The sequence below is a fragment of the Erythrolamprus reginae genome, chromosome 1 (genome assembly GCF_031021105.1).
Source record: "Erythrolamprus reginae isolate rEryReg1 chromosome 1, rEryReg1.hap1, whole genome shotgun sequence".
NCBI lineage: Eukaryota > Metazoa > Chordata > Lepidosauria > Squamata > Dipsadidae > Erythrolamprus > Erythrolamprus reginae.
Window position 1 is genome coordinate 138,622,608 of NC_091950.1, and position 22,012 is coordinate 138,644,619.

The 22,012-nt window shown below is 42.0% G+C and overlaps 2 protein-coding genes across 2 annotated transcripts in view; one reads left to right on the forward strand and one right to left on the reverse strand.

Annotated features, from left to right (window-relative positions):
• Positions 1-22,012, forward strand: part of LOC139175661 (veficolin-1-like) — a 940,898-nt gene that overhangs the window by 656,120 nt on the left and 262,766 nt on the right. The window lies entirely within an intron of this gene.
• LOC139158531 (acyl-CoA (8-3)-desaturase-like) overlaps positions 3,813-22,012 on the reverse strand; it is a 32,050-nt gene continuing 13,850 nt past the window's right edge. Inside the window, exons 7-12 of the mRNA XM_070735855.1 lie at positions 21,673-21,749; positions 20,507-20,604; positions 14,982-15,078; positions 5,016-5,095; positions 3,973-4,098; positions 3,813-3,864 (exon numbers count right to left, since the gene is read on the reverse strand). Of these exons, the coding sequence (XP_070591956.1) occupies positions 3,813-3,864; positions 3,973-4,098; positions 5,016-5,095; positions 14,982-15,078; positions 20,507-20,604; positions 21,673-21,749 (530 nt within the window). The remainder of the gene's footprint in view (positions 3,865-3,972; positions 4,099-5,015; positions 5,096-14,981; positions 15,079-20,506; positions 20,605-21,672; positions 21,750-22,012) is intronic.

Genomic DNA, 22,012 nt, shown 5'->3' on the forward strand with positions numbered 1-22,012 from the left:
AGGCCTTAGAGGTGAGGAGAGGCCAGAAACCCTACCCCTTCATGTGAGTGATACCAAGTTGGCCACACCCACATTTAGTCACATGACCATCCCACATGATCACCAAGATATCCCCAACTAATCACTCCCACCCATCTGGTCACATGACTGTCAAGCCACTCCCAGAAAATCAAGCCACACTCACCAAATTAAGCCATTCTCACAGAGTGGTAGTAAAAAATTTGGAACCCACCCCTGGTCTAAGTGCCTATATAATGACTGGAAAGTAGCAGTTTGGGATCTACACCTACAGAAGAAAGAAAGCAGAAAGAAAATGCATGGGATTGGCTATGAGCACATAAATAAATAATAATAAGTATAATATAAATATATTATATATAAAAATAATTGTTGTGGTTGGCTCTGGCCCAGCTCCTGCCCCAAGGAATGTGGAGGTGGAGGTGGGGGAAACATCCACATGCCACAGGCCTGTTTTGCTCCCGACAGAATCTCCCAATGAAGGCTCCTCTGACGAAGGAAGCATGAGTAGCAGGGAAGAGGGGAGTTTGGCAGACAGCCCAGGAGGAGATCAATCATCCATATCATCCCTGGATTCTGAACAAGAACCTATGACGGACCCACGCATGCATAGAGTGATGCATAGGAGAGAACAACTGAAGGATTATTACAGAAGATAAGTGAGGCCACCTGTGGTTGGGTGGGGCAGCTGTAATTAGTGCTACAGATAAAAAGAACAGCGTGCTAGTTTAGCCTTGTGGAAGTTTATCTGATTCATAGTTTCATCAAGATCGTGGTTTTGCTGTTTCCCTGTTCAAGACTGTGTGTGGACTTTCTGGACTTTGGATTTGGACTCAATTTCCCAGTTACTGGGTGAGAAATTGGATTGCATTTAACCTGTGCCTTGTGTGTACCAGAAAAACCTTTTGACATTTAAAAAGGGAGGTTTTTTCTGCTTTTCTGTTGATAAAGACTTTTGGTTTTCCTTTTATCCTGTGGTGTGTGTCTTTTTGGACTAATTAACCTGCAATTATGGGCAGTTGGGACACGCCGGCAGAACAAATAATATGAAGTATAATATTTTATCTACTTAAAAAGGTAAAATTCTTATGAGTTTCAACCTGAGGTCCATTAAGTGCTATTTCATATCATATTATGGTGATGATAATCAGTCTATCCCACCAAAATCCCACAAAGCAGAAAAAATGGACCTGACACCTCAAATACAGTAACAAATATATTTGGGTTAAATATATAGTTTTTAAAATTGTGTATTTGGCTTTTGCACTCAAATATATCTCAATTTAAGAATAAGTTGCTTAAGTATGACACAGCTGACTGGACAACACTATTAAAACATCTTTTAGTTTTCTGACCCAGCCTTAGCAGAAACAAGAAACAGACTCCTTGTCATGAAAAACCCCTCTTTATTTACCTTTTGTGAATTAATTGCATTCACACACTGAAAGTCCAGGCAACAGTCCTTCAAGGTATTAACCTTGTGATAATTACAGGGCTCTGAGCTTTACTTTTCTATAATTTAATTCAATATCTCCAAGCTCAATTAATTTTCAGGCACTTGGCATTTACTATTTTTTTTTACTGCCACGTTGTTTTTATTATGACAATAAACAAGATTTTTTAAAAAAAATTTATTATACAAGGATTAAAAAGAGTAGACATATAGTATTGTACATGTTATATCATTTCACAGTATAATGATTGTTTGTCAAGGTATTGTACTTACATTCTAAGATATACTTTACAGAACTGCCCGTAGTTCCCCCTCCCTCCGTTGGTGCCTCCACCCTGGAGCTCCCGCTCCGAGCCGACCGCCCCACTGCCACCATGCTGCTACTGCCCAGTGCCGCTGCTGCCATTGCCCTCCTGCTAGACCCCTGCTTGGCGGTGCCACCTTCGCTGCCTGCCCTGCTGTCCCGCGCCCACCAGAGCTGCCCGGCCCTGCTGCCCCTGCAGGCCCACCTCAGGCCTGAGCCCTTCCTGAGAGCTGCAAAGCTCACCTGCCACCGCCGCCAGGGAAGTTCCAGCCAGGTGGGGTGCTGCAGCTGTGGAAGAGGCCACCTCTGACGAAGCTGAAGGAAGCTCAGCTTCCGGACTTGCAACTTTTTGCTCTTCAGAAGAGAAGGATTTGGGGGTAGTGATTTCTGACAGTCTCAAAATGGGTGAACAGTGCAATCAGGCGGTAGGGAAAGCAAGTAGAATGCTTGGCTGCATAGCTAGAGGTATAACAAGCAGGAAGAGGGAGATCCCACTGTATAGAATGCTGGTGAGACCACATTTGGAATACTGTGTTCAGTTCTGGAGACCTCACCTACAAAAAGATATTGACAAAATTGAATGGGTCCAAAGACGGGCTACAAAAATGGTGGAAGGTCTTAAGCATAAAACCTGTCAGGAGAGACTTAATGAACTCAATCTGTATAGTCTGGAGGACAGAAGGGAAATATTTAAATATGTTAAAGGTTCAGGAGATAAGTGTTTTTAATAGGAATGTAAACACAAGAACAAGAGGGCACAATCTGAGGTTAGTTGGGGGAAAGATTAGAAGTAACATGAGAAAATATTATTTTACTGAAAGAGTAGTAGATGCTTGGAACAAACTTACAGCAGATATGGTTGGTAAATCCACAGTAACTGAATTTAAATTTGCCTGGGATAAACATATATCCATCCTAAGATAAAATACAGAAAGTAGTATAAGGGCAGACTAGATGGACCATGAGGTCTTTTTCTGCCGTCAGTCTTCTATGTTTCTAAGCTGATTGGTCTGTAGTTACCTGGATCTGGGGTTTTTTTGCTTGCCTTTTTTGTAGATGGGGACCACATCAGCTTGTTTCCAGTCTTCTGGTAGTTCTCCTGTGCTCCAGGATTTTTGGAAGATGTGGTGCAGTGGTTCTGAAATGACGTCTGCTAGTTCCTTAGTTTAGAACTATTGGGAGTACAGTAGTCTATCTAGTCCTGGTGATTTGTATTTGTTAAGTTCAGACAGGTGGTCTCTTACTGTAATTTTGCTTATGTTGAATTTTGTTTTGACTCTGTTTTTTGCAGTTGTGTTACTGGTTTGTTAATTTGCAGTTTCTTTTTATGTGAAGACTGATGCAAAGAATGTGTTTGGCAACTCTGCTTTGTCTCTATTGTCTGTTACTTCTTTGCTGTCTTCTCTTTTTAGTGGACCATTTGTTTTCTTGACTAGTTGTTGTTGTTGTTTATTTATTGGAAGAAACTTTTAAAAAATTATCTTTGACTTTTGTTGCAAGTCTTTGTTCATTCTGGACTTTTGCTGTCCTGATTTTTTTCTTTGCAGATTCTGGCTGTCTGTTGGTACTCTGCCTTAGTTATGTGTCTCTCTTTCCATTTTTTGTCTTTTTTTTCATTTAATTTGAATGGACTGACTGCCCCTCTCCCCCAACATTTCCATGGCAGCAGGCTGGCTGACAGGCAGCTTTCATGTTACTATGGTGTTGCACTGCAGTTGGGAGTACATCTTGGATGATTCTTTGTGGGATAGATCATTTATCATCTTGGCCTCTTCTTCTCTAATCTGTCTGTCCATCCGTCCGTCCATCCATCCAGAATAGAATACCACAAGATTCTTTTGTAATATTATTTATTTATTCATCAAGTGTACATGGCTGTTCTTGTCATGAAAAACTGACTGGGTGTCAACAACATTATAAAACAATCAATAGATTAAAAACTATTATTATAAATATTATTTTAAAATCACAAAGACTTAGAGAAGAAGCAGATGATAACAGCAATGGAGCCATCCCATTTCCTCGCTTGCATTGATTTTATTCCTGGTAATAAGCATTGTGCCAGACCTCTCCTGATTCCTTCAGGGAGCTGCAGGGGATGGGTAAACACAGGGAACACATTATGCTACTGTCCACTTGAGATAGTCTCTTGATAGCATGTCTGCAAATGAACGTTTTCCTGTTGGCTCATACTTACCGTAATATATCAGCAAATGCAGTGAGCATGGGCTTGCAATCATACTTAATGTTATGCTTGGCACACAAGGATTTCACCAGGGGAGCCACTTTGTAATAATTATGCCGAGGCATGGTTGGAAAAAGACTGTGGAAAGAGAGGGAAAATATCAAGAGGACACCGTAGAAGATACTTCTATAATTTGGATCCTGCTGTTATTACTGCCCTTCCCATCTCAATACTGGAGAATTCTCCTTTCCTATTCAGTACTGCATACAAGCAGGTTGATATAGAAGGGGATAACATGTCACCTGTCTGGTTACCAAAGAGTTTTGGGTAGGGATGAACAAGCTGAGGTCCTTCTGATTATTGCTGAACCACAATCCTTCCTAATGAGTTCCTTTGTAGTAGGGTACTGTGGAGTTGCTCACAGGTTTTGTAATCCTAGTTAAGAATTTTAAAGGTGAAAACCAGAATTTCGACTTGGTCCAGAAATGAATTATAATTATCAACCATTTAATCCGCTATATAACTAGAAGTAAGATATGAAAAACCCAATAAGAATAGCAACAGCACTTCGACTTATATACTGTTTTATGATGCTTTTGAGTTCTCTCTAAATGGTTTACAGAGTCAGCATATTGCCCTCAACAATTTGGGTCCTCATTTTACCCATCTTGGAAGGATGGAAGGCTGAGTCAACCTTGAGCCTGGTGAGATTTGAACTGTCAAATTGCAGGCAGGCAGCAGGCAGCAGAAGTAGTATTGCATTCTAACCATTGGGCCACTGGGGCTCATAGACATCAGTTTCACTGCTGCATGTTGTATGAAATGCTGTTTCTAGACATTGTTACAGGATAGGTCCCAAAGTCCAGTTTTAAATAGCCACAGCATATATAATTGGGACAAATCTGCTTTCTTTAGAACTAGCCAAAACTACTGGAAATAGCCATCATTTGGATTAAAGCTTGGACCATAATATACAGGTGGTGCTTAATGGTGACAAAAGCTGTGCAAAAACTGCATTATATGCTATACAACCTTTTTATATAGCTTGTACTTACTGATGTTCAATCTGGAAATTCAGGTGCCCTGTGTACCAATCATTGAATAGAGATTCATCCACGTTACATGTTGCTGAGAGCTAAGGGGGAAATAAAAAGCATGTAGAGGTCTAATGGCTTCCTTCATGTTTCTCCCTAGTTTCTATCAACAGTACAAATAATTCTATCAATTTACAGTATTGTAGGCCATCATTTATTTTACACTTATAATATGTTCACTTTCCGTTAAAAGAAAGGCATTAAAAATATTCCTGAATCTAGGCCAGGCAATCCAGGCCAGGCAACTACTGCACTATCAGGAAACCTAGGTTTCTTGATCAATAATACAGCAAAAAATGGCATCCCAAATATCTTTTTTATTTTAACGGCTGTTAATTATTTTCATTCCCAGCCAAAACAATGATAATAAGTCAGACAACAGTCTTTCGGGGAAAGGCAAATAAGCACATGAACCTTGATCTTCCTTGACAAGCTGCTAAAGACCAATTAGCAGGAAACCTGGCAAGGCCAAACAGAAAGCACAGAGTCTGAGCTAGAATAACAGGAGTTAAATGAAGTTGCTTCCTGTGATCAGCCCTCCCTTGTGCTCTACCTATATAGCCTATGGGACGGCCCAATTATTTCCAAGCCTTACTCCTAAGTAGTTCTCATCTGTAACTGTTCTTGCCTTTTGGCACCTCTGTGCATGCATGCATTGAAAACAGGCTCACTCTGTTCCTCTGCCACAATCATGTCAGCCTTTGGAGGTTCTGGAGTCGGGACAGAACTCCCAAGTGGCCTGTGCAGGATCCCTGTCTCTGGCACTGAGCCTTCTCCAGACTCTTGGCCTAGCCCTTGTTCCTCCCCCATCTCTTTGCTCTCTGACTCTTCCACCAGCTCCACAGGCTGCTGAAGAACCACAACACTATCCCTCACCACAGGGCCCTTCCCCTGGGTCCCATGATCTGCATACATTTGTGACAGGAATCAGTTATGGAAGGCTTTCACCAACACCAGAGGATGTATAGAGGTTGCATTCTCCCAGATGAAGTCCTCCGGCCCATACCCATTCCATTCAATGAGATACTGGAACCACCTTTCAGTGGTTCTGGTGACCTCATACTCAGGCATACTGGTGACCTCATACTCAGACAGTCCAACTCCATCATGGGGCACTAGCTGGAGGTGATCAAGTTAGCAGAGTGGAGAAGCTGGACATTCTGGAACAAGGAAGGAGTGATGGAAGAAGGGACAGACATAAAATGAATGTGGCAATGTCAGGCAGTAGGTGACAAGGTTGATGACCACCTCAACAGAGAATGGGCCAAGATATTGGTGATCTAGTTTCCTGACTGGCCGGTCTGATGGAAGGTGCCTGGTGGACAATCAAACACGATCCTCCACTGCCAATGGTGGTGTAACCTGCCAAGACCAGTCTTCAACTTGTTTGTAGTCCTCCTTGGCATTCTCAAGATACCATCATATCAATTGATGGACAGCTTGCAACTCGGTCTGAAAGTCATCCACTGCCAGAATCAGTGAGTCGAGTTACGGGAGAGGAAAGAGCCAAAGATGATAGCCCACATTGGCTAAGAAAGGGATCGTTTGAGTGAAGATACACTGAGAGCTATTAAATGCAAATGCTGCAACTGCTAAATACTCCGAACAATTGTCTTATTGCTGGTTCATGAAGTAGCACAGGTATTGCTCCAAGATCCCAATGACTTTCTAAGTCCTGCCATCAATTTCCAGATGATGTGCTGATGACAGGTGTATTTTCACATCTAAGGCTGTCATCAGTCCTTTCCAAAACTGTGCCCCTCTGTCTCAAATGACCATATCCAGTAGGCAATGTAGCTGAAAGACATTTTAGATAAACATGCGGGCAGTGGTGCAACCCGTCAGTAATCCATGACAGGGAGTAAAATGTGCCATCTTTGTCAGCATGTCTACTATCAAGAACATGGTTGTGAATCCAAAATACAGAGGCAAATCCTTCAAGATGTCCATGGAAATGGTGCTCTAGGTTCTCTCCAGTATTGGCAAGGGCTGGAGCAGCCCAGGGGGACCTCCCATGGCCAACCTGGCCTGTCAGCATTGTACACAGGATTTAACATAGGCCTGGCCATTGTGGCAGAGACGGAACCATCAGAAGGTCCAAGAAACTAAGTTCAACATCTTAAAGAGATTGAAATACCCTGGTGCAGGGTTATCATGGCACGCGACAGGATAAGACCCCAGAGAAGTTCTGCTGGTACATAGAGTTTATCTCAGTACCTCAAGAGGTCCTCAATAAACATGCAGGGAGAAGTGGGTCCTACTTCACTCTTTCATTGCTCCATGTAAGTGTCCTGCTGCTGTGCTTCATGGATCTGAGCCCGTAAGTTCACTGTTTCCTGAACTACGTAGAATGACTCGATGGGTAGAATTGTCCAGGACAGAAGCAGGTCTTAGATTTAGTAATACTCAGTTTCTGCAAGAGTGTATTTACTCTTTGGTTGCATCCACACTGGGGATATGAAAATTGAACCTGGCAAAAAAAGGACCACCAGATCTGACATTGGTTCAGTTTTCAAGTGGTCTGCAGAAACTGCAGGGTTTGTCATCCATCTAGATTTCAATCTGATGTCGGGCCCCTCCAGGTGATGTCTCCAGGTTTCAAATGTGGTCTTAATGTTCAGTAGCTCCTTCTCCCAAATGGTATAGTTGCACTCAGAAGAGTTAAGTTTGCACAAATAATATGTGCAAAAGAAGCGGGTACCTGATACGTGTGAGGCTATAGTAAAACTGCTCCAACAGCAATATCTGTTGCATCAGCTTCCACCACAATGAGACAGTAAGGGTCAGGATATTTCAAGATAGGCTCCTTCATGAAGGCTTGCTTTTAGGCCTGGAATGCCTGCTGTACCATACTTGTATGGGACTTTTTTCTACAGGAGCCAAGTGAGGAGTGAGGTCAAGAACACAAAGCCAGGGTAATTGGCAAACCTGAATAGTCCTTGATAGTAACTGGCAAACCTGAGTAGTCCTTCGACATACTTCACTCACCAGGGAGGTTGGCAACTATGCAACCTTGCTCTGCTCCATTGCTATGCTCTCGGGAAAGATACAATGTCCTAGGAACTCAATGGTGACCTGATAAAATTGGCACCTTTTCAGCTTTGCTCCCACTCAGGATGTAGGTGACTTTACAGTAGAATCTGGCAAAGAAGGACCACCGGATCTGGTGCTTATTAAATTTTCTCATGGTTTGCAAGAACTCTAGGTTTTTGTGATCTGTTTGAACTTCCACTTGGAGTTGGGCTCCCTTGAGGTGATGCTTCCAGATCTTGAAAGCAGACTTAATGGTCAACAACTCCTTCTCACAAATAGTGTACTTGCACCTGGACAGATTTAGCTTCCTAGAATAATAGGTGCACAGAAAAAGAGGACTGCCATCCTCATGAGTCTGGAGAAGCACAGTTCTGACAGCAGTGTCTCACCACCACGAATGAACAGTGATGGTCTGGGGTTTTGAGGATTCTTTCATGAAGGCCTCCTTTAAGGCCAGGAATGCCTGCTGCTCAGGATCACCCCACTGGAACAAGATTTTCTTTTGCAAGAGCTGAGTGGGGAACGCGGTCAGAGTGGCAAAACCTGGGATAAACATTCAGTCAGTAATAATTCATGAACTCCAGGAGTCTCTGGATGTCTTTCACCCAATGAGGAGGCTGCCACATTTTCAAGGCCTTGAGCTTGCCAGGATCCATCACTATGCCTTCTGGAGAAATGCGATGTAACAAGAAATCAGTCCCAAGGATTCAAAAGGAGTTGGGCAGCCTATAAGTACAATCAATCAAACAATCAAACAATCAAACAATCAAACAATCAAACAATCAAACAATCAAACAATCAAACAATCAAACAATCAAACAATCAAACAATCAAACAATCAAACAAACAAACAAACAAACAATAGTCTGATAAAACTGGCATTTCTCCAGCTTGGCATAGAGATGGTGTTCCCGCAGATGCTGCAAAACCTGGCGGAGATGACTTTTCTGGGATATGGAATAAATCAGGATATCATTAAGGTAGACCATAACAAACTGGTCCAACAGATCCTGAAAAATATCATTCATAAAGTGCTGCAAGACATCTGGAGCGTTGGTAAATCCAAATGGCATGACTATACTTGAAATGGCAATACCTCGGTATGCTCAGTATCCCAAATGCTGTCTTCCACAGATTCACACCAGGTTGTAGGTACCACGTAGGGCCAACTTTGTGAAGATGGTTGCCAATCCGAGTCTCTCCATGAATCAAAGGCAAAGGATACCAGTTGTACATACTGATTACATTAAGTTTCCAATAGTCACTACACAGAAGCAAGTCTCTTTCTTTTTCACAAAGAGGACTGTAGCTGACAAGGGTGATAATAAGGGTTGGATAAAACCCTTGGCCAGGTTTTTCTCCACAAAATCCCATAACGTGGCCAGTTTAGGTTCCGACATAGAATAAATATGCCCCACAGGGAGCTCAATGTTCAGGAGCAAGTCAATGGAACAATCTACAGCTGGTATGGGGGCAATTGGTCTGCCTCTTTCTCACTGAACACGTCAGCAAAGTCTGAGATGTTGGCTGGCAATGAGGCCTCGGGGGTGGGGGGGCTGCACCTGGGCTGCACAAACCTGCTGCATATGGTCCAGACACTGCAGGCTTGGAAAATAAATGAAACTTTGGAACCACATGATGTGAAGGTCATGAGTCATCATCCACATCAGACTAAGAACCAATGGGAAATGAAGTCCCATTGTCACATAAAATTGGATGGCCTTCTCATGCCATCTGATGGTCAAGTGTATGGGTTGTGTGATGGCCTTCATTGGCCCAGACAGCAACACCGACTATCAATTGTCTTGACCAGTGTAGAAGGATCCACTGGACTCAAGGGAACAGCACAATGGAGAGCGAATGCCTCACCTATGAAGTTCATGGTCGCTCCAGAGTCCACCAAGGCATGTGCTGGAATCCTGTGGGTGTGATTATCAATAAACACCTTGGTATCTATGATAAAATACTGCAGAGGTCCAGGATCTACATCAGCAGAACAAGAGTCTGACTTGGTTTGTGCCTGACCCAACATTTCCACTAGGCCGAGCTCTGGCTGTTTCCCGATAGGGCTGACAGGGACTGACAGGGACTGTGAAGCAGGACTAGGAACCGAAGCCCCATGTCCTTTCTTGGGGCAAGAGATGGCTAAATATCTGCACTCCCTACAATACAAACACAACCCTCCCACCTGATGTCTGCCCTTTTCCACATTGAACACGTGGGGTCTGGCTGTACTAAGGTCCATAGGCTCTGCTCATGGAGCTGGGGCTGGCTGGACAAATGGAGGTACATGAGGTTCCTGGGCCAGCCAGATGACAGGAGAGAGAGAAGAGGCGTCTGGGCTGCACAATAGGAGTTCCTGCCCTGCTTTCTAGCATTGATCCACAAACAGAGGCGCATCAATTCAGACATCGTAGGAGGAGTGCCCACTCTCACCAACTCATCCTGCAAACATTCTGATAATCCATCCTGTAATGCATCCAAGAGAGCTGTCTCATTCCAGGCCAAGTCCTGGCTGAGCAACTTGAACTCACTAGTATACTCTCTGAGGGTTTTCCGGCCTTTCTTTAAGTTTTTTAATTGTCTGGTGTCTCTTTGGGCTTTGATAGGATCTGCAAACATCTCCAGATGAATACAAAAGTCCTGAAGTCATGGAGGAGGGGGCTGTTCTGGACTAACAAAGGTGTGGCCCACTGAGCTGCAGAGCTGGACAGCAGGCTTATCACAAACCCTACTTTGTCCCAAACATTTGGGAAATTTTCTGAGTAATAGGGTGTGGTTGTTAAAAGTTCAGGAAATCAATAAATAAGTCTGTTCAGTGCCAGCTGATAATTAGCGTCTCAACAATGGTCCAGAGTCCAAGCATAAACCAAAACAAACAGATCATTTCTTTGATCACACAGATCTCCTGCCATGAACTGAGGCAGGAAGCCTGGATATAATTAGTCCAAATTGCCAGTTTGTAAATCATCATTGAAATAATAATGTCCAAGAGAGAAGTCCGAGTGAACAATTGGAACAAAACAAAAGCTGACTTCTGCATTGAATTGTGATGTGACTAAGACTTAAATAGTCTAAGGGCATGGCCAATTGCTCTACAGATCTATTCATGCAGAGATCTCCTCTTGCTTAGTCACTCCAGCCTTCTGGCATCTCTTCATGCCCTAGCATCAAGAAGAGGCTCCTCCTCTTCTTCTGAGTTACTCATGTGCACCTTAAGATGTGCAGAAGGCCCTGGTTGGCTTTCAGCCTCTGACACCAAATCCTCTCCAACCTCCTCACTATCAGACTTGGGTTCCAGGTGTATGGGCTGATGGTAACACACCACAATTGCCTCTCGATCCTTGGAATCCATGACCAGCTGCATGGGATGGGGATGGGCCATAACAGGATGCAGGGCAGCTATATTCTATGTTGGACCCAAAATTGGCTGTATTATGGGACTTTGTGAACAAAGACCTGGCCTGGGGTTTTACTGTCACCCTTGTCTGCTCTGGTCCTGGAGACTTGTGCCTGTGCTGTGATTACAGCACAGCCATGTGCTGAATGCCATTACAGTGCACAACCAGGATCCTTTGCCCTTGATCCCTGAACTCTTGGAGAGACTCCAGGTGGCTACTGTGTTTACCAAGTTGGACCTGCATGGCACTTACAATTTGGTTTAGGTTCAAGAAGGGGATGAGTGGAAGAAACCGGGTATGGCCATTTTGAATACACAGACATGCTATTCGGGTTAACCAACATTCCCATTATCTTCCAGCACTTTATGATGACATTTTCTGGGATTTCTTTGGTTAGTTTGTCATGGTCTATCTCGATGACATCTTGATTTACTCAAGATCCTTGAAAAGTCATCTCCAACATTTCTGACTGATCTTGCAACACTTTTGTGACCGCCAACTCTATTCAAAACTGGAGAAATGTCAATTCTATCAGACAACCATCAACTTCTTGGGCCATCGCATTTCTCCCAAGGGAATTGCAATGAGCTGGAGCAAAGTCGAGGCATTGAGAAGTTGGCAACCTCCTTGTCAGGTGAAGGATGTCCAGCGATTCCTTGGGTTTGCCAATTATTACAGGACGTTCATCCCTGGATTTGCTACCTTGACTGCACACCTCCCTCGGCTCCTGCAAAAGAAAGTCCCATTCTCTGAGCAGCAAGCATTCCTGGTCTTAAAGTAGGCCTTCCTGAAAGAGACAATTTTGAAGCATCCTGATTCTCACCTTTTGTATGTGGTGGAATTGGACTTGTCAGATGACAGAGATGGAGCAGTGCTACTCCAGGCTTGTGCGGATGGTGGCACTCTTTTACCCTGCACACCGATTACTCCTGGAAGTTGAATGCTTCCAAGTGCAAATATACAACCTGAGAAAAAGAGGTGCTGGCCATTAAACCACATTTGAGACCTGGAGACATCACCTTAAGGGGGGCTTACATCAAGTGGAAGTCTGGACCACAAGAATCTGGAGTTTCTGCAAACCCACAGAAACTCAATCATTAACAGATCCAGTGGTCCTTCCTTTTTGCCTGCTTCAATTTCAAAGTCACTTACATACTAAGTGGCCACAATGAACAAGTGGATGTGCTCTTGAGGAAGCCCGAATATGCTCAAATTGAGAACCCACTTCTGCTTCAGAGTGTTCTTCCCATTGAGTCCTTCACTGCCAGCCACGAACCCATTGACTTACAGGCACAGATCCTGGAGGCACAGTGACAGGACAAGTACATCGACCAAAGGAAGTCCGAGATAGGGCCCAATTCTCCCTGGATGTTTTTTGATGACCTCTTGCAATACCAGGAGAAACTGTACATCCTGCCAGGGCCACTCTGGAGTCTTATCTTGTCATAGTGCCAGGACAACCTCATGGCAGGATATTTCTAGTCATTTCGGGGAAAGGCAGATAGGCACACAAACCTTGATCTTCCTTAACAAGCTGCCAAAGACCAATTAGCAAGAAACTTGGCAAGGCCAAACAGAAAACACAGAGTCCAAGCTAGAATGACATGAGTTGAATGAAGTTGCTCCCTGCGACGAGCTCTCCTTTGTACTCCACTTATATAGCCTATGGAAAGGGCCAATGATCTCCAAGTAGTGCTTCTCCTCTGTAACTGTTCTTGCTTTCTGGCAACTCTGCACATGCGTGCATTGAGAACAGGCTCCCCCGTTCCTCTGCCTCACTCATATCAGGCTTTGGAGACTCTGGAGTCAGGACAGATCTTCCCAATGGCCCATGTGGGATCCCTGCCACTGCCACCAAGTTTTCCCCAGACTACAGGCCTGTCCCATATTCCTTCCCCTCCTCCTTGCTGTCTGCCTCTGCCACTAGCTCTGCAGGCCACTAGTGGACCACACTGGTGCTATGTGCATAGCATTAAATCCAATGATATATATATGTGGGGAGAAATTTGCATAAACTAGGACAGTGTTGGCAAACTTTTCTGGCATCAAATGCCAAAATGGGAGCCTGTGCACAGGGGGGATGATTGCTAGAAACGGTAGAGCATCTCCCCGGGAAGCTGCTCTTCCAGTTTCTGGAGTTCCCACATGCATGAAGATCAGCACCAGAGCCCAGAAGACCAATGGGTGATGGCTGGTGTGCCACGTCCAGCACGCATGCCATAGGTTCACTGTCACAGGACTAAGATATTGGTGACATTTCAGAAGCAATGGCATATTCTGCTTAATAGGGTAGCTTCTTTTCAGGAAAATTTATTTTGGAGTGACTCAACCAAACCAATGAATCTAAAATTGTATTCCCTGAGTCATCATTACTGAATGAGAAGTTCTCATTCAAAAGAGAAATTAGAGAAGAAAAACTGTGCATGAATAAACCAATATTTAGAGCTACCTTAAAAACTGGTTGTAAGTCCCATAAAGAAAAGGTAGACTTTAAATGAAATATATACATTGGGTAACAAACATAGTTGGTTAGGATGTACCAACAGTAATGATATAATAAAGGATGGCACTGGCTTACATATGGATAACATATAAGATGATATACAATTACCCATTGTGCATTTGTATTTATGATTGACTGTTAAAAAAAAGAGAAAACCTGTCCTGCCTCTCATCATCTTTCATCCTCTCTTTGTAATAGATAAGATTATCTATGCAGAAATCATCTGTTATTAATGTCACAACAACTATATGCTGTTTCTCTTATTAGCTTACATCACTGTGATTGGGTTTCAGGATAAACTTTAAATTGCCTAATGCTTGCCAGAGGTCTATTCACATAATCTATTCATTTAGTCTTATCCCTTAATTATCTTGCCTAAACCAAAGTTTAAAATTGAGTTTATCCAACCTAATCTCTAGTCCCATAATATCTGGTAAAAGGACCTAAAGGAAAATGGCACCAAGAAAGCATGAAAAACATGTTATTTTTTTTAAAAAAAATCATTGGGGGGTTTTTTCCACATGTACAAATTCACTTTACCCTTTCTGAGAAGATTGCTGTAACGTTGGATTACATAGTGTCCTTTTGGATGGGGGATGACTAGCATTGGGCTATTTCTGCTTTACTGAAGAAGTTAAGGGAGATTAACAGACAATGCACTATATTGTTTACCAACTCATCATCTACTGTGGACAACTAGTTTATTGCTCCCACTGAAACCTTTCTCCATGAGATGAGAAAGGGCATCACTGTGCAATTGTGATTTTGCCAGAAACTGCAATATGCAAGTGAGTTCTAGCTGCCAGCATAGACATTCTATTTGTATTTCCTGCTCTTTGTAAGACCATGTTTCCATGTAAATAAGGGCATGAAATATCTAAGAAAACAGCAGCATGATCTGGCCCTCTGTTTCAGAACTAAGGACCCAGCATTTCTGAATAAGAATATCCAAAGAAAAGAAATTTCCATTTTAAATAGAAACTATCTCACCTGGGCAGAGAACCAATCTAAATTGTGATCATAGTCAATATTCATTGGAATGTGGTTCATCTGTGAGATCCAGATAAACCATGCAGATTCTAAGTACCTGTGTAGACACACAAAGAATAACAATAACAAACAAAACACCAAAGAATTCTTTAAATGGTTCACTCGCTAGTAAAACTACTCAGCCCAAAACATGATAGCTGGGGACATGATAGCTGTATATAGGTATATGAGGGGTTGCCAAAGAGAGGAGGGGGGCATTCTATTCTCCAGAGCACCAGAGGGCCGGACGAGGAACAATGGCTGGAAGCTGACCAAGGAGAGAGTCAACCTAGAAGTAAGGAAGAACTTCCTGACAGTCAGAGCGATCAACCAGTGGAACAACCTGCCTGTGGAGGTTGTGAACTCCCCAACTCTGGACACTTTCAAGAAGAGATTGGACTGCCATTTGGCTGGGGTGCTTTAGGATTCCTGCTCAGGCAGGGGGTTGGACTTGATGACCTGCATGGTCCCTTTCAACTCTAACAATAAATAAATAAATAAATAACATAACATAACAATTATTAATACTACGCCATTGCACTAATAGAATACAGTGATCCCTCGATTATCGCGGGGGTTACCTTCCAAGACCTCCCGCGATAATCGATTTTCCGCGGTATAGTGGTGCGGAAGTAAAAACACCATCTGCACATGTGCAGGGAGGTGGATTCGCCGCCTGCACCAGCCCGATCTCCCTCCGGTGGCTGGGGAGGTGGATTCGCCGCCCCCACCAGCCCGATCCTTTTTCTTATCAGCGAAAATATGTTACACATACAAGCCATTCCTCCTTTGGCTGGGGAGAAGAGACCCCACCGGGCGCGAGCTGCTTTGTTATTCACCGCTCCTCGCCGCCTTCGCCTCGCTTCGCCTCAGCTGCTGCCCGCTGCCTTCATCTTCTCCCCAAACTCCTCCTTCCCCGCCAAAGCAGCCACCGCAGTCGAGCGCGTGAGCGATGCAGGACAGCCCAATGCCGCTGGGAGGGGAATCCAAGCCGGTGGCTGGGGACGCGGATCCACTGCCCTCGCAGCCCGATCTCCCTCTGTGGGGGGGGGGCAACGAACCGACGATCGGGGGCTGTCCGTCCCTGTTGGGTGGTGCAGGGCAGGCACAGGGAGGGAGGGAGAGAAAGGAAAGGGAGGGAGAGAAAATTGAATGAAGGAGGGAGAGAAAGAAAGAGTAAGAGGTAGAAAGGATAGAGAAAAAGGAAGAGAAAGGGAGAGAGAAGTGACTCTTGGTGATGACGTATGACGTCATCGGGTGGGAAAAACCGTGGTATAAAAAAAACCCGTGGAGTATTTTTTAATTATTATTTTTTGAAAAACCGTGGTATAGCGTTTCGCGAAAATCGAGACCGCGAAAATCGAGGGATCACTGTATACAGAAACATAATTTTATAGGTAAAATCAGGGAGTTAAAGCTATGGTATTTTGTAACAATCTTATACAATCTATCACACTTTAAGCCCTCATATCTAGTTAGATGTTTCAGGTATTCTAAAATTCACATTCTTTAGAGTTCTCAAGTAAATAGTACCAGAGATGTGTTCCTCCCAGTTCACAATGGTTCTATATGGCAAGATGCTTGAAACCCAATGTAAGTTTCTATAGTCTATTGATTTGGAGAGCCATGACATCTACTGGTATTGGTCCACTATGAGTCAATGCAGCCATCTAACATGAGATTTTGGAGCACTTTAGAAACATAGAAACATAGAAGATTGACAACAGAAAAAGACCTCATGGTCCATCTAGTCTGCTCTTATACTACTTCCTGTATTTTATCTTAGGGTGGATATATGTTTATCCCAGGAAAATTAACATTCAGTTACTGTGGATTTACCAACCAGGTCTGCTGGAAGTTTATTCCAAGCATCTACTACTCTTTCAGTAAAATAATATTTTCTCATGTTACTTCTAATCTTTCCCCCAACTAACCTCAGATTGTGCCCCCTTGTTCTTGTGTTCACTTTCCTTTTAAAAACACTTCTCTCCTGAACCTTATTTATCCCTTTAACATATTTAAATGTTTCTATCATGTCCCCCCTTTCCCTTCTGTCCTGCAGACTATACAGATTGAGTCCAATAAGTCTTTCCTGTTAAGTTTTATGCTTAAGACCTTTCACCATTTTTGTAGCCCATCTTTGGATCCGTTCAATTTTATCAATATCTTTTTGTAGGTGAGGTCTCCAGAATTGAACACAGTATTCCAAATGTGGTCTCACCAGCGCTCTATACAGTGGGATCACAATCTCCCTCTTCCTGCTTGTTATACCTCTAGCTATACAGCCAAGCATTCTACTTGCTTTTCCTACTGCCTGATTGCACTGTTCACCCATTTTGAGACTGTCAGAAATCACTACCCCTAAATCCTTCTCTTCTGAAGTTTTTGCTAACACAGAACTACCAATACAATGCTCAGATTAAGGATTCCTTTTGCCCAAGTGCATTATTTTTCATTTGGAAACATTAATCTGCAGTTCCCATTGCTTTGACCACTTATCTAGTAAAGCTAAATCATTGGCCATATTACAGACACCTCCAGGAATATCAACTCTATTGCACACTTTACAGTCATCGGCAAATAGGCAAACCTTCCCTACCAAACCTTCCCCTATGTCACTCACAAAGATACTAAAAAGAATAGGACCCAGAACAGAGCCTTGTGGCACACTGCTTGTAACCAGGCTCTGCTCAGAATACTCGCCATTAACAACCCTCTGATATCTACGCTTCAGCCAGCTGCAAATTCACTGAACTATCCAGGGATTAAGTCCAATCTTCATTAACGTATCTATCAGCTCTTTATGTGGAACCATATCAAAGGCTCTGCTGAAGTCAAGATAGGCAATATCCACGGCACCACCTTGATCCAACACCTTTGTGACATAGTCAAAGAAATCAATGAGATTAGTCTGACATGATTTGCCCTCAGTAAAGCCATGCTGGTTTGGGTCCAATAATGTATTGGTTTTTAGGTGCTGATTTATCCTCTTTTTGAGTAGAGTCTCCATCATTTTAACTCTAACTGATGTTAAGCTAACTGGCCTGTAGTTGCTATTTTCTTCTCTTTATGCTTCTCTTCATTTTATGCTTCCTCCCGCAAACGAGCTATATAGGGATGTTGACTTCATTTTCCAGCGGGGCTTGGCATCTGCCCACACTGCCAAAAGCACCAAAATGTGGTCCAATGACTGTGGGATTACTGTGCTTGATTGGCCAGCAAACTCTCTATGGGGCATTGCCAAGAAAAAGATGAGAGACATGAAACCGAACAATACAGAAGAGCTGAAGGCTGCTTTTGAAGCATCCTGGTCTTGCAGTGCCACAGGCTGATAGCTTCCATGCCATGACACATTTAGGCAATAATTGCTGCAAAAGGGTCCCAAACCAAGTACTGAATACATATGCATGCATATACTTTTCAGAGGTCCGATATTGTTCTATTTACAATTCTTGTTTTATTGATTGCATGTAATATTCTAATTTTCTGAGATTGTGGTCTTGAGGTTTTCATGAACTGTACACCATAATCATCACAACCATGATCATGAACTGTATGCCATAATCATCACAATCATGACAAATCATGGCTTGAACTATCTTGCCTTGCATGTAATGAGTCTCTTGCACATATTACATTTCACCTTTTAGGTTGCATTACTGAAATAAATGAACTTTTGCACGATATTCTAATTTTTTGAGTTTCACCTGTATTTGTGAGTTTGGGTTTCACACACATCACCCTGAGCCAATTGTAGCTCCGTTTGAACTACCAACATCTATATCAGGAATCCTAGCCACTGAACAGAACAGTGACATTCTTCTAGCTTGAATATATGAGTTGTCTCCAGAGCTTTTAATGGGATATGACTTGCAAACAGCTACTTCCTTTAACAAAAAATCCCAATGAGGTTTCTAGTTCTCCCACCTCACCCACAACATGCACCATTTAGGCATTTTGCAGCATGCATTTGTGTCCTTGTAAAAGAGGACTGATTTGTGAAAACATTAAAGAAGTCTAAAAACATTAAAGAAGTCTAAAAACATTAAAGAAGTCTAAAATCACTAGTGTAGTTGCTCCAAAAACTTCTGAGAGGATTTTAGGTCTACAAAATGGCATTCTAGCAAAACTATGTTTGAGGCCTATTTCCATGAAGTAGATTGGATGAAACTCAAGATAGGTTGTATATGCATATGGAGGCAGCTTTCAAAATCATAATAATAATAATAATAATTTATTAGATTTGTATGCCGCCCCTCTCTGAGGATTTAGAGTGGCACACAACAACAATACACAATGTACAAATCTAATGTTAAAACAACAATTTAAAACCCTTATTATAAAAAACAAACACACAACCTAAAAAACCATACATAAAAAACCATACTAGCTAAGGGGGATATCAGTTTCCCCATGCCTGGCGACAGGTGGGAGCTTTCGAAAGGCAAGGAGGGTGGGGGCGGTCCTAATCTCTGGGGAAAATTGATTCCAGATGCTCTCATTCCTTGGATGAAGCCACTGAGATGCAATTTTTATCCAACTGTGAAGTGCAGGACAAATAAATAATAATAATAAATTCTGAGGATAGAAAGTACCAGATCAATCCTTAAAGAAATATTTCCTCCTGTACTAACCTGCTCATAGTATAAGATTAAGCTTTTAAATACCAATCTCTGTTCTCAGATGAAACTATTTGGCAATTAGTAAAGAACATTTACAAATGATTGCTGATTATAATGAGACTGATAATTGCTGGCTGTAGAGATATTGACAAGTAATACTTCAATAATTGGTGATGCCAAAATAATAGCAAGAGTTTGATCAAGGTCATTGTGGTGAACTTGATGCCAAAATAATAGCAAGAGTTTGATCAAGGTCATTGTGGTGAACTAGCATGATTGTTTTTAATTTTTATGTTACAAACTAGTTTGAAGTGAGCTTGAGGAAGGATGACATATCATTTTTTAAATTAAAAAGCCCAAAACAATGTAGTCACAGATATAGATATTACTTGTCGCCTCTTATGGTATGCATCTTGTAGAAGATTTTTATTATATCTCTCAATAGAATAGAATAGAATAGAATAGAATTCTTTATTGGCCAAGTGTGATTGGACACACAAGGAATTTGTCTTTGGTGCATATGCTCTCAGTGTACATAAAAGAATCATTCAATACATTTGTCAAGAATCATTAGGCACAACACTTCATGATTGTCATAGGGGTCTAATAAGCAATGAGGAAACCCTCAATCAGCAATCAGTAATTATTTTAACAGGAATTTATTTGTTTTACATCCCCATATTATGGTAAGTCAACAAGAAATGGAGACTTTATTATATTTTCAGCTAAAAATAACAAAGCTAGCTATGTCTCCTTTTGACTTCACAGTGTTTAAAAGCATGAGATGGATGACAGCAGAAGGGTAGAGTTTTACATTATTATTATTATTATTATTATTATTATTATTATTATTATTATTATTACCTGGATAACCAGTAGTAGGCCATAAAACTCTTAAATCCCATTAAAGGAACATACATGAGGCAGACACGGAAGTTATAGAAAAGAGAGGTAAACAGCTCCTGTCGAAGAATAGAGTGTTAAATATACATAATAGCAACAACATGTGGATCATTATTGTAGTTCCTTTGTCAATGTCACATTAATTATGGTAGCTACAACATGGCAATTAGAGATGGTAAAGGCTATAATGCAACAATGTGCAGAGTTATAGACAGTCTGCAATATAGTGCTGAAGTACTTTCTTTTGTGTATCTAGTAAAACAGCTACAATGCTAAAAAAAAAAAAAAAATGAAGGTGGAGCATACTAGCATCAGTTGTACAGAAACCTTGTTTTACCATCAAAATGGAAAGAATTTATCTAGGCCAGAAATGGAATTCTTGAAGCTGTTAAAGATTTCAATGTCTTTTGCAGTGGCTGAGAATTGCAATGGATAGTGATATGGCTCAATCTCAGGAGTGGGTTTTTTTGTAGCTATGAGGAAGAATGAAGTTTTATACCTACAATGTCTAACTGGAAGCATTGCTGTTATTATTATTAAATTGTATCTGTATTCCACATATCTCTCCCCCAAACCTCTGCAAATGCATCCCACTATCCATGGCAGTTAGAAATACAATCTCCTGGCAACCTCTTCTGCTCCACATCACTTAATGTTCTATTGTTGCCACTGTCTCTGCCTGGAGGAGTGAATGTTTGTATTCTGACTTTCAGGTTGGCTTGGAAAAGATTCACAGTCTAGGAGATAACTTCACTAATGCCTGAGGTAACCCAGTGGAACAGGCTCATTGTTAAGATCAGGGTAGATACTGTGGTCAGTTCTTTGCAGATGTGATAAGCTTTTCTTGGCTTTCATTGTATTATTTGCCTATTGCTCACCCTTCCTTTCCCAAACAAATGAGTTACATTATCTGTTCCATGGTGCTGACAAAAGGGAAGGCCAATGAAATCATGAATGGCAAGGCATGTTCCCATAATGTTGGGGAGTAAGGAAAGAAAGCAACTTGCATTTTGTAATGCATCTCTTGTAGCTCATTAGAAAGAAAGAAGATTCTTAATACATAAAGGGTAACTACATGTTACCCCTGACCATACAATAATTCCCTAAATAAAGATGTTATGACTTACCAACCATTTTTTTCTTTGAAACATATAGCGATAGGTAACCAGTTGGAAACCAATTGTAAACATCAATGGGGCAAAGACTAATATAAAAATGCAAAATAAAAATACAAAAATGAGTTTGTGACTAAAATAAAGACAGAATATATCCTAAAGAAAAAAATCAACATCTGCTTCTGAATCCAATTTTGCATAACCACCTCATTTTCTGACCCATTGCCCCAATGCTCATCAGGGTATTTCTGTAGTGATTGAGAGACCTGATTTAGGGGAATAAAGAATGGTCTTGCAAGCCAGGAAAAAGAGTTGCTCTAAAGGCAATGAGCTCTTTCCAAGAAAGTAATTT